We start from the raw sequence: 13,915 nt of genomic DNA, 5'->3' as shown, positions 1-13,915 counted from the left end.
ACAATGAATCTCTATAATTGATAACATAATCAAATTATTTCAAATACCCAACTCGTTTGTCATATCAATTATTGATTTTCAAAAACCAAATTTGAAACCATTCATTTAAAGTGACTATAGTCATTTACATATATTATTTGCAAATATTTTATGCAATCTACCTTATTTGCAAATCTTTTACTGGGGCTGATCCTTCATTAGGTTGGTCCTTTATAGTTCATGAACAAGTTCCCTGGGCTGAATGTTTGTCATGGACTTCTGGGTTAGAATTACTGAGCAAATGATTTATCTGATCTGACGTAAAGATGAAAATTGAGAAGAGGTTTAGGCTGCTTGTTCAATAATACTTGGTTTTTGTATGCTTTCTTAGTGGATTACTCATTTGGTCTTGTTAGCGTGTGAATTGTCTAGCATTTGTGAAAATGCTTCTGTTTAAACTTGGATACAAACGTTTTATATCAATCTAATCATTCTAAATCTGTATATTTGTTATAGTAGACAATAATGTCATTTTTAAATGAATGGTCAAGACTCAAGAGATGTACTTATTTTTTGGTAGGCAGATTGTGATTGTTAAAATTAGAATACTGTTATAAAAACTTATGACTTTTTAATTTTTAATTTTTTAAATATGCTTTAAAAAGTTAGAACGTTAGTAGGCTTAGAACATTATTGATTGTTATTTGTGAATTAATATTGATGAAAAATAATAGGTTCTTTCAGACTTTGATGCATAAAAAAAGTAAATTACAATTTACTTCCATGTAAATAGGCCTAACTACATTTTACCTCCTAGAGTTTTAAAAATAAAAAGTAAATTACAATTTTTTTTAGAGATAGTTTTTAACCTATAGCATCCGCTCATGATAATTGTTCTTTATCATCAAACGAAGACATCAATTGGTGTTTGGTGTAACAGGGATCAAATCTCAAATCTTTAATTTGCTGATAAAATACTTTATCAGCTAAGCTAATTGAAACTCATGTAAATTACAATTTTACTTTATGTAGATAGGCCAATTACATGTCACCTCCTAGAGTTTTAAAAATATTACACTAACTAGGCTTTAACCACATCAAATTAAATTCTAATTTATTCTATAAAAAATTTAACCTTCTAAAATTTTTACTATAAACTGTTTATCCTAAATATTCAATAGTACAACACCACTAATTTTGATAACTACATTGAGATGGTAAAATTATGCCAAGTACATATTCCTTCTTTCATTAACAAATAATATGATCACATTATAGAAATTGTTTTTGAGTGGGAAAAAAAAGCTTGAAATAATCAGATTTATTTCTTTTTATGGGAGGGGATTCGAACTCTAGTTCTCCAATGCCAGTAAATCATAAGGCTCTTGACCTGAAACAAATTAGCATTGTCTATGCTTTTTCTGTTACATGTCTATTGTCATAAGGGCTACAACGATGTGTAGAATTGCCGGCCGATCCCAGATTGAACCCAACAACTATCAATTGTAATTTTTGAAATTAACATTACTTAATAAGTGTCACATGAATGATTACTTTAGTCGATGGTTGCTTGCATTCTTAGTCAATAGAGTTTGATAGTTTACAATGAACAATCTGTGGGCCTAAGATGGTCTGATTCACATGACTAAAAGCAACGTATCCTCTCAAGAACATGGAGTGTGATTGTCTTTTATCTTTACAAGAAATAATTGTTGGGGAAGCTGAAAAGGATGGTGGTCCAATTACTCCCTTTAATTTTATGTTCCATACAACTTAGACCCTCCAGAATTCTGTCACTGCCATCGCTTTACATTGGCCCAGACCCCACAGCTAATCCATTGGGCTTGAAAGCTATGTGTCAGTTTGTTGGTCCCCAACTTGATAGCTGCAATTGCTAGCAGAGCCATGGTACTATGCTATTTGCTTCTTGGTAGAGTAGTTTCTTAACTATCTTACTTCCTGTGACCAATGCTGTAAACAGCATTTTGGTCTGCTTGAATGATTATATGCAGGCATCTTGGTCCTTTATAAATGTACTTTTAAAAAAAAAAAATTATCATAGCCATTTTTTGAGAAGTCAAGATTGTATGTGGCATATGTGCTTGTTTAGAACATAACTTTAGTGTCATTAAATCAATCTCTTACGTGTGGGGTGCTTCTCAACACTTCCATTGTCGGGTGGTGGGAATTAGGGGAAGAAGTTTTGGGTTTTGTTACTTTTGTAAGACGATTTTTAATTTCTTATGAAGATGCACTTGAAGTTGGGCGGAACATATGCATACCATATCTGCAGTAATTGCAGTAATAATTGAATGATTGAAGTATAATCCAAGCTGAATGGAGAAAAAAGTTGAATTGCAATGAAGAATTACAATTTGATAGGTGATAACCTGTTGCTACTACATAATAATATCAAGCTATACAAAGTTTTTTGTTATTTGAATATTGAGAACAAATTATCAATGAACTAGATTCTAATTTTTGGGATGTTATGCATATGGAGGTGATCTTATTAGAGGTTCAGATGATCTTGAGAAACTAGAACAGTGGACTGCTGCTTTCGGGTTGTTTGCTACCCCATTGCGGAGAAAGTTTGGTTTTTCAAAATCCTCATTTTCATGCCGGATCTCCTTGAGCATCACTGCAACATCTTTCATTGTTGGCCTTTCCTCAGGACAAGCATTCACACATAGGAAAGCCACCCCAAGCACTTGAATCATCTGTTGAATCTGTGTCCCTGATCGTAAAACTAGTTGCTGGTCAAGAATTGTAGTGAATTCTCTTTTTCTTTCTCGAACTTCCCTGTTAACCCAAGTGACAATGTGAGCACCTTCTGGTATCCTGCTATCTGTTGGTTCCTTCCCAGTTAAGACCTCTAGTAGTACCACGCCAAAGCTGTACACATCACTCTTTTCTGTGATCTTCAAACTGTATCCATATTCTGCAATTTTTGACAAGCTATAGTTAGGCCTGAAGTAGACTGCCTTTTGCATTGTTATAAGAAGAAATCATCGCAGGAAGCATAGACTGAATTTCAGGATTTAGACAATTAGTGGCAAAGTGAAACCAAACTTAAGAACAGTTAGTTCAGAATAGAATAGTGAAGCTGACTCCAAAAAAAACTTCAATTTGTAAAATATATGAAGTGAGTGGCGTATATTTGAGCCATCATAAATGACCAGAATTGAATATAATTTGAGTAATATCATTTATAGTATAAATGGTCCATTTTGATACCAATTGACTTCTGGAAAAGAAATTCTTTTCTACAGGAAAAGAACTTTCTGATAATGTTGGTTAGTTAATAATCATGAGAAATTTGATGCAGTAGTTAGAGAACCTGTAACACTTATACTCACCAGGAGCGATGTACCCATAGGAACCAGCAACTGTATTGGATGCTCTTGAACATTCTGAAGATTCAACAAGCTTTGCAAGGCCAAAATCTGCTAAAAAGGCTTCAAACTGTGGGCCCACCAAGATGTTATTTGCTTTAATGTCGCGGTGAATTATTGGAGGAATGCAGTCATGGTGAAGATAGGCTAAACCATGAGCTGCTCCCAGTATGATTTTATACCTTGCATCCCAGTCCAAGAACAGCCTCTTCTCATGGAGTACTCCAGCCAAACTCCCATTACAGATGTAATCAAACAAGAGCAATCTAGTTTTTCCATTGTTGCAACATCCCAGAAGCCTCACTATATTTTTGTGCCTTATTGATCCAAGAGTCTGAACTTCTGCAGAGAACAAGTCTCTCTCTGGAAGCTCCCAATTTTTAACTGGCCATAGCTTCTTCACTGCGATAACCTGCTTTCCTGGAGTCTCAACTCGATAAACAATGCCTGAACAACCCTTTCCTACAATATTAGATTCTGACAGGCTTGTGACAATATCACTTATGGAAAAGTTAAGCTTTTGAAATGGGGTGAAATTCCATTCCAAGTCATGTTCTTCTTCATCATTCTTCTCAAATGTGGCTCCACGAACTCTTATAAATAAAAATAGCCCAAAAATCACCATAAACACAGTTACAGATATACTGAGAAGAGCGTAGATAATAAGATTTCTGGCAGAATTGACACCGTGGAGTTTTCCATTCATATGGCACTCATTTCTATTGATGCAGAGTTCTGGATTACCATTAAACACACTGGCTGGGAGATCATGGAAGAACTTGGTATCAGGAAGTAAACCAGAAAATTTATTGTAGGAGACATTCAGAGATACTAGGTTATCAAGATTACCTAGTACTCTCAGGCTTCCTGTCAGCATGTTGTGAGACAGATCCAAGTTGGCAAGCTTTGAGAGATTAGAGAAGCTCTCTGGAATGGGGCCTGTCAGAGAATTCCAACTCAAATTCAAGAGAATATCTAATTCTTGGAGATGACCAAGTTCTTCTGGAATAGAACCAGTGATTTTGTTGCTGCTCATATCCAACAACTGTAAACCCCTGCAGAGGCCAAGTGATGAGGGAATCAAACCAGTAATCTGGTTCCCACTGATTATCAGTTTGTTCAAGGATGTAAGCTTGCCCAGATTCTCAGGAATGGTGCCTGCTAATCCATTCATGGAAAGGTCTAGCACATTAAGACCAACAAGGAATTCTAATGATGAGGGGATTAAGCCTTGGAGTGCATTTCCATGCAAATCAACCATTTCTAGTTGATTGCAGTTGCCAATTTCAGGAGGAATTTCTCCGGTGAATTTGTTGTCTGACATTTCAAGAAAGCTCAAATTATGCAGGAGCCCAATTTCTGCTGGAATCTGACCGGTGAAGTTGTTTGATCCCAGCCGTAAACGGATCAAGCTGGTGCAGTTACCAATATTAGGTGGAATTTCACCTGAGATTCTATTTGATATCAACAACAATTGGGTTAAGTTATTGAGATTGAAGAGAGCATTTGGAATTGAGCCGGTGAGCAAATTGTGTGAAAGATCCAATGCTTGAAGTTTCTCACAGTTGGCTAGCTCAGTTGGTATGCTTCCACGAAGCTCATTCTGCCAAGCAAAGAACAAAGAAAGTTCCTTTAGTTTCCCCAGGGCAGGTGGAATCTCACCAGAAAATCTGTTGTTATCCAATTCAAGTTGCTGCAGACCCAAAAAGTTGCCGAGATATGATGGTATTTGGCCAGAAATGTTGTTATCAGACAGAAGAAGCTCCTCCAATGTGACTAAATTTGCAAAAGACCCAGGAAGCTCACCACTGAGGGAATTCATTGAGAAATCAATAACCGTCAAACTTGAGCTGTTTCCAAGACTTTCTGGAATGCTTCCATGCAGGTTGTTCTGCCACAATAACACCTTCTTGAGGTTTTTCATAAAGCCCAGTTCGTTAGGAATATTTCCAGAAAGCTGGTTTTCATATAGATACAATTTTTCCAAAGATGAGCAGTTACCAATTTCTGGTGGGATTGGACCTGTGAGTTTGGCTGTGTAGACTGAAAGAGTCTTGAGATTCTTAAGTTCTCCCAATCCACTTGGAATCTGCCCCGAAATACCAGTATCTGAAAGACCAAGAAAAACTAGTCTTTTACAGTTTGATATTAGCATTGGGATTTCGCCATGAATTCCTAGATTTCCGCCTGCACGAAAGATTTCCAGGCCTACCAAATTGCTTATTTCTGCAGGAATCCAGCCAGAGAGCTGGTTATCAAACAGCTCAAGCTCTTGAAGCTTAGAGCAATTTCCAATTTCAGTTGGAATTTGACCATGCAAGGAATTTGAATTCAGCGCCAAAAACTGCAACTCAGATAATTTTCCAACTGCAGCTGGGATGTTCCCTGATAGAGCATTGGAACTGAGGTCTAAGGTCACCAGTGATGACAAGTTGCCTATTGAAGGTGGGATTTCTCCCGTAAGGTTTGCATTTGAAAGGACAAGGGTGGTGAGATAGTTGAAGGAGAGGAGCTGGGTGGGGAAGCTGGTATGAAGGTTGATGGAGGTTATTGTTATATCTGAAACAAACCCTTGTCTGGAGCATTTGATATAATCCCATTTGCATGGATTATTGTGAGTTGGATCCCATGAATGGAAGAAAGTAGCAGAAGAGGATAAATTGAATGCTGAAAGCCATGAAAGGAGAGAGAGACCTTCTTGGTTCAAGGCAGAAATGGCAGGAAACATAAAGACGTTGAGAAACAAGATAAAAGTAATGACTGCATTGCTTGACATGATGAAGTTAGCACCTTCTACACTGTTCTAACTCATCTAACTTGAGCAGAACCAGCACTCAAAATTTCTCTGTTTCTTTTCTCTATGATAATTGACAGACAACAGGATATTGAACTGCCTTTGTTGGTTGTTTCATCCAATTTTACTGGAAGAAATGGTAAAGTGTGTACTTCTGAAAGTTGAAATAATCCTTTACACAAACTTTATGAATGACATGCTTTGAGGTAAATAGACAGCTAAGGACACAACGGACAGATAAGTTTATGGTTTTAAATGCATAGATGGATAAAATCTTCTAAGTATTTTGGGTATGAAGGGAACTAGCTAGATTGCAACTTTTACGAGTGTGGTTGTGAGAGGCTTGTCTTCTTTTGAATTATTGGCAAATTTACTACTATTTAGTATTAAGTACCACCGTTGACGTATAAAAAAAAAAGAGTTTTTTTTTTTTTTTTTTGCTTCTAAAATCCAACTGTGTAGCATATATTTGGGAAATACCATATAGTACATGCTACAGATTCTAAATTATGATCGAATACTATGTGCTCGGAAAAACAATACGATAGTGAAGGATGGAAGACAGCTTTCTATATCAAGATTTTCTCAACTCTTTCTTTATCAGGTATCTTAATGAGATCTCGAGAGATTTCACTGTACAAAGATCGGCTGACCTGCATGGAAAACTATCATAACTCGTAAGACAGAGAACCAATGACATTAATATTGTACTAGATTTCCTTTATGGCATTTGGCTGTTATATATGCTGGAAGTTACATTACTCGAAATTCAATAATGCTTAAATTCGCAAAATACACCCACACACACACACACACACACACACATATATATATATATATAAAGGAAAGTAAAAATAAAAAATAAAAATGACAAGTTGTAATCTGTGGAATATAAAAAAGAATATAAAAAAAATGGTAAAAAAGATTTGTATTTGTATATTTATACTTAAAAAAACCTTTAACATGACTTATTATATATGTTATTTTCTTCTATATAAGAAAATTTTATTAAGGCGGTTTTGTATAAATCAATCCAAATCTTTTCCTGGATTGAGTCATGTTTAATTATACTTTAAATTATATTAATAATAATTAATATTTTTTATTATTGTAAATCAATTTTTAAAAATAAATAAATTAAAGATTACACATTAGAGTATAAAAATAATTTTAGAAAACATAAAATGCATACAAATTAATTGATAAATTTAAGATATATTAATAATAATTTTCCATTTTCATATCTTAACATATACAATGTAATTAGTAACAAAAAAAAAAAAAAACATATACAATGTAATATAAAAATATATAGTAATGACAAAACCTAAGTGATTTTTTTTTTCTTTTTATAGATGGAAAAGTAGAACATGTCCCAAACTTTTAGCCATAAAAATCATATCATATTCTCTTATAGTTAAAAAAAAAAAAAAATTGTGATCCTAAATTCATAACCTCTAAATACAAATGAAAACGAGTTCTGCCCCCCCCCCTCCCCCTCCCCCCCCCCAAAAAAAATAGTAACTAAAACTTTTTTTTTTTTACTAAGAACATTTACTTATATATTTTTATAGACATATACTTTAAATACTTCCAAAATTGATATTTATATATTTTTAAATTGATATATATATATATATATATATATATTTTTTTTTTTTTTTTAAATGAGGGGGCCATTAGAGCCATTACTAAAGATTCACTTAGAAGTTTGAATTTTTAATTCTAAAATTGGGGGGGGGGGGGGGATCACTTTTTAGAAAAGCCAAAATGACTCTGCCAAGCATGAGAAGATTAACATAAATTAAAAATAAAAATCCCTTACCCATTCCCTCTTTTGTGAGTTTGTTTGTTTCTAATGTTACAGGTTAAAGAAGGCACATTGATGTGGTGTGATAGATGCTAGTTGTAGTTAATTTATTCTACTAAGTAACATTTGCAATGTACAAAATATGTTTAATATTATTAATATTATTTTTCTAAAATGAACAAAAAGAAAAGAGATGAAGTGCGCGGAATTGATTTGAGTTGTGTTTTGGGTTTTTGGGGACTATTTCTTATTTTATTAGCAATAGTAAAATGTTATGATTTAAAATGGAGTTGAATTTTAGTATTTTAGAGACCTTTGACACTTGAAAAAGGTAAGAGAGTGATGCAAGGCATTTCGTGTAGCTATATGCCTATATCATAATTCTCTTGTAATTAATTACTTAGTTAGATGATTTCTTAAGCATTTGCCAATAGGATTTAGAAACTTGTCAACCATCTAGAAGCTTCCATGCCAAACAATTAGTATAAGTAGTAGAATATAAGCTCTTTGTAAATCAGTTTTGGTAATTGAATGAATTGTTAGCCTTTGTGTGTTTTTTGGAATTGTGTTCTTGCAGAAGTACTTATTCACCTATCAATGTGTTCTAAGTAACTCAGCTCTTTCATTGTTTCTAAACTATACACAAACACCTCATCACATTTCCTGAATCCAAGAAGGAGAAATGTTAGGCGTTTGTGTTTGATGGGAAGATGGACAATTTTTGTAAATAAGCATGAGGAAAGTAAAAAATAAAAGTAAAATAAAAAAATCCCTTTAGAGATCAACGGTATGAGAGAGAGAGAGAGAGAGAGAGAGAGAGAGAGAGAGAATTTGGAGGTTTCTAGGGATTGTGGAGCAAAGTTATGGATAATCATTTGAGATTTTAAACACAATAACTCACTTGACTCAAAAAAAAGAAAAGAAAAAAAAAGAGATTAATATGTGGCGTAAAATTGAAAATCAAATTAGATTTTCTTTCTGTTTTAGCTTTAAATATATGTTTTAAATTAGATTTTCTTTTTGTTTTAGCTTTAAATATATATATAAAACGAAATGAACAATGCCTTAATTACTTGTACTGATTCCTTATAACCCGACGATTTTGGTTCTTTTCCCTGAATTTATTCGGTAATCTCAGTTCGTTGTAGTTCTGTTTGAGTGTGTGATTGAGTATTTGATAGCAAATTTTGTAGTGTGTGATCGAGTATTGGATAGCAAATTCTTCTTTAAAACGAAATCGAAGGCTTTCACATCCAGACGTACAATCCAACTTTATATTATTATTATTATGATATACATTACATGTGGAGTGAAAAGGACAAAGCAGCATCAGGAAAGCGGTAGACACCACAAAATTTTGTGAGATATAGAGATTGTTATGGTGAGGTCTCAAAATCATCTTTGCATTGATAAAGTTTTTTCTTATCATGAAAGTAAGCCAGCTATCTTCCTATGGGACAATAATATAGGTCCATTCTCCCATCTAGACTAACCCCATTTCCTTACCCATGCATGAACCTTGCAACAAACAAATCCAACTAAAATATTTAATAATAATAATAAGTCCCACAAGTTTGGTTTCTTTTATAAAATTTCTTTGCATAATGTACATATACTTGAATACTTCTCAGTTCAGGTAATGTTAAGTTGTGGTTTTTCACATAAAGTTTATATTAATTTTATTCCATAACAAAAAGTGTTATAATTTCATTAATTTATTTCTTTGTATTTTGTGGGATTTAATTGTAATGAGTTTAGACTTAAGTAGTGAAGATTTGATCAAGGCAGTTGAAGGTCATATGAGGAGCACATGCCAGAAGCTAAGGAGTTAGGGTGTTTCGCAACTTGGCCAACTCGCGAGATGCACTGACAACTAGGATTTTAAGTGTGATTTTTATACCCTTCACCCATACTATATATATTCTCATTACTCACAAAATTGTAAGGAGATTATTTAGAAAAAAGCCTTAGAGAGAGGTTTCTACAACACCCACCTTATTAGAGAGAACTACTCATCCTCAAGAAAGAAATCTTTGTAGTCTCTTCTTCTCCCCTCTCCCATTGTTATACCTTAAGATGAGATTTGTACCTAAATACAACTCACACTCATTCAGAGTGTAGAGAGTGTTTTGAAACTTGGGAAGCTTTAGGTCTTTGCCAAAATAAGCCGGTGAGGCTTGGTGGTGCAATCGAACAGTATTGCGGGATCCGTAAAGCTAGTGAATACAAAACTCCGTGAAGTCTGTTAGTAGCTAGAATTTGGAGGGTTCAAGTACTTTGAGTAGATTAGGCTCGAAGTTCTTTTTGGTATTCTTGTATTCCAATTTATTTACTAGTGGATCATTTTGGCTTGAAGGGCTACAGAGAGGTTTTTATGCCGAGCTCTTCGATTTTCCTCTTTGATAACGCATCGCCGTATTATCTTGAGTGTGCTATTCTTTTACCCATCGCCCTTTCCATTTTAGCATTGCACTAATTTGTTCATCCATGCAATTGTTGAATGCTTCAATTGAATAATTTGCTAATCACGTATATTCCGTATTAAATGTGTTAAGCATACAATTAATCAAGTCGTAATTAAGAATTGGATGTCTAAACAAGCTCTAATAGTTATTTATTTATACAAGATAGAATTTCTACTTTAGCATAATCTAAGTGTATATGTGTATGAAGTTTTCTCCTGAAGATTTGAACTCCGGGTGACCATTGCACCAAGAGTGTGCGGTGGGTAGCTCTAATAGTTTTACTATTCAACTTTCAAGATATAATTTTTCTTTTTTAATGTATAATTCTCTATTTATTTAATTTCAACTTGATAGTAGTAAACTTTCACACTATTGTATTGTTGAGAAGAAAAGCTAGGGCTAAAAATTGCAAGGAATATTTTAGAGAAAAAAATTGGCTTATAGATATCAAAACAATATAGCATATGCATAAACTTGAATTTTTTTTTTCCCAAATAATTTTAACGCATGTTTTCATCCACCAACGTGACATGTGTGGGACTTAGCTGAGCTAAAAAAGAAAAAAGAAAAAGAAAAAAAAAATCAAAAGATGCCCTGTCAAGAAGATAATGAAAAGAATTTAAGAAATTCATAAACAAACACACAGAAAAGAACTGAGGAAGAAAATGATATTACATTAGTGTGGCTCTAGCAAAGACGTTGAATGATTGGAGATGGAAACAAATTGGATATATATGTATCTGTTAAGAAATTGTATGTATGGACCCCATGATAAGAAATGGATGGTGGGGGCAAGCGATTCCCCAACCACAACAAGTGGGAGATGAGAGATTACTGATTTTACAATTTTCTAGTTTCTGTTTTGAGATTCACCTTTTTTCCCCCCCTTTTAGCTAAATTATAGGGGAGAATTTAAACTATATAATGTTGAAAGCATAATGCTTCCACTTCCTAAAATTTTTTTCATTGAAAAAGGTAAAAATAGCAACTTCCATGACACCCAATACAAAGAGCTAAGTTTGGTTATACTCAAATGGGGGAACCATGACTGTTAGAAATTTAAGCTAGATCAAACTCAAATGGCTAAACCAGTTGATTGTCAATAGTTGCGGCTAATGATAAAGAGAGAGACTCTTTTATTATTTATAAGTATGGTGGTTAATAGGGTGAAATATATTGGAGTAAATATTAAGTCAAATGCGTGCACTGGAGGATGGTGAAGGTGGAAAAATTATCAGGCTTATAGAGAGGATTGTGAGGTGTACCTCTTAACTAATAAAATAATAAAACTTATGTAAATATGTGAGTTAGATTTTTAATCGGCTGAAGAATTAAAAATAAAAGAACAACTGGGTGATATAACTAAACATATTCAAATTTCTTTAATTTGTCTTGTTATTTTTTATATTATACAACTGATTTCAATTAGTTTTTTTTTTTTTTTGTTCTATTATTTGTTTATTTATTAGTACTTTCATTCATAGTTTCATCTTGCGACTTTGTAATATAGAACTAGCCCAATATGTGAGAAAGGCCTAACAATATACAGAACTTCTCTGGAATCCGATTAGAGTTAAGTTGGGCCAGCCTAATTAGCCCTTGCTTTAGTTTTATGAAGAAGGCCGTCAAAACTCACAACTCACATGCATGGCCTCTTTGAGATATCATAGAAGAAAAGCCGTAACCCGCCGTAATGATCTGTAATTGACTAAGTGTGCGTTTGTTTCCACTTTTTAAGCCCCTTTATACGTGTTTGTAAAAAGTGTACACTGTTTACGTGTTTGGCAACTTGAAAAAGTTGGCTTTAATGAAAAAGCACGTTTCTCTACACTGAACTAAACGCGCAAAAAATTTATGGGGAGCTTCGGACCATTTTGGAAAAGCGCAGTGGGCGTTATGAAGATAGCCGTTGGACCACAGATGATTTTACCAAATTGACCTTACTTTACCCTTTCTTTGCTTTACCCAAAACAAAACAAATACTCTTGATTTTATCTTGCCTCTCATCTCTTTGCTCTGCGACCCATATGCAAACACATACACACATCGGTAAACAAAGCAAATTGAGACCCATATGCAAACACACACACCCAAATGCAAAATAGGCAGATCGTCGAAGGATGACGGATGAACGGAGCTGGGCTTCGAAGATGGGTGAGGAAGATGATGAATAGGGTCGGCGGTGGTGCGTGGGTCGGCGACGATGCGTGAGCTTCGGTGCGATGGTGCGTGAGCTTCGGCAGCGGCGGTGAGGACGATGATGAATCGGTAAGGATGATGGTTGAATCGGTGAGAGTTTGAGGAGGATGAGAGCTTGATGATGAATCGGTGGAGAGTCTGTCTTCTTCTTCTTCTTCTTCTTCTTCGTCTTCTTCTTCTTCTTCCATCTGGACTGCTGGAATGTTCTCAGAGAAAAAGAAAACAAAAGAGGGGGGTAGAGATAGGATACCGTGTGTGGAGGAGAAAAAGAAGGAAAAAAGAAAAAAGAAAAAGAAAAGTAGAGAAACAGAGCTGGAGAGCTGGAGAAAGAGAGACAAGAGAGTTCTGGAATGTGTAGAGAAAAAAAAAAAAGGAGAGGATGGAGATAATGGGATACATGTGTGGTGGAGAAAATTCAAGAGAAGAAAAAGAAAAAGAAAAAAAGGAAACGTGTGGATGATAGAAAGAAAGAAAGAAAGAAAGGAAATATACAATTTAGAAATGTTACCGTAATATTTTCACAATATTCTCATAATAAATTTTAAGTTTTATATTGTTATTAGTTAATATTGGTGAGTAAAAATATAATTTCAACTACGGGCTCAAATTAACTAATAACAACTTTTCACATAAATTTTGTGCGAAAATATTACGAAAAACGTTGTGAATATAACACTATTCATTGAAAAATATAATTGCTTTTGTAACGAATATAAGAAGAATAACGATGATAAAAAAAGAATAAAAGTTTTTTAAGTTATTACTATTTTTCTTTAGAAAAAAATAGTACTATTGACAGAATATTTTTATAACAATTTTATAATAAAGCTTACATAGTAGTTATTAGTTTTCATCTACCTACTAATGATATTTTTTTTCCTACTATTAACAACTTGTTATATAGACTTTATTGTGAAATTTTGTGAAAATATTGTATCCATAACTTGGATTAAGAGAGGTAATTAAAATAAAGTTAATTCTCTTTATATATATCGTCCTTTTTAAGTAATTTACCCCTCAAATCGCCACTTTTATAAGTTACAATTGTAAACACTTTATTTGCATATTTTATCATCTTTTTACATTTTCATTTTGTGCTTCATGATGATGAAAATTGTTTAGATTTAATTAATATTAATAAGAAGTCATTAATGGTAATAACAAATAATTATGCCACTAAAAAGAATAATTGCCCAAACATTATTAAAATAATACCAATAATATAAATTTATTATTATTATTATTATTTAGTAAGTATATGAAGTAGTTGAAT

General features: G+C 33.6%; 1 protein-coding gene across 2 annotated transcripts; it reads right to left on the bottom strand.

The window, feature by feature from the left end:
* Positions 1-2,310: 2,310 nt before the first annotated feature.
* On the bottom strand, positions 2,311-6,348 carry LOC142637709 (uncharacterized). 2 transcript variants are annotated; one of them, XM_075811784.1, is made up of 3 exons: positions 4,224-6,348; positions 3,339-4,133; positions 2,311-2,920 (listed from the first exon to the last, which is right to left on the bottom strand). In XM_075811784.1, the coding sequence occupies exons 1-3, from the start codon at positions 6,148-6,150 to the stop codon at positions 2,469-2,471; spliced, it is 3,174 nt and encodes a 1,057-aa protein (XP_075667899.1). In that variant the 5' UTR covers positions 6,151-6,348; the 3' UTR covers positions 2,311-2,468. The 2 variants fall into 2 exon arrangements, with proteins under 2 accessions (XP_075667899.1, XP_075667898.1); XM_075811783.1 differs by having other exon boundaries at positions 3,339-6,348.
* Between the last annotated feature and the right edge of the window lie 7,567 nt (positions 6,349-13,915).

Source organism: Castanea sativa, chromosome 1 (genome assembly GCF_040712315.1).
Source record: "Castanea sativa cultivar Marrone di Chiusa Pesio chromosome 1, ASM4071231v1".
NCBI lineage: Eukaryota > Viridiplantae > Streptophyta > Magnoliopsida > Fagales > Fagaceae > Castanea > Castanea sativa.
The sequence above is the reverse complement of the archived record's forward strand: the minus strand, read 5'-3'. Positions and strand labels throughout refer to the sequence as shown.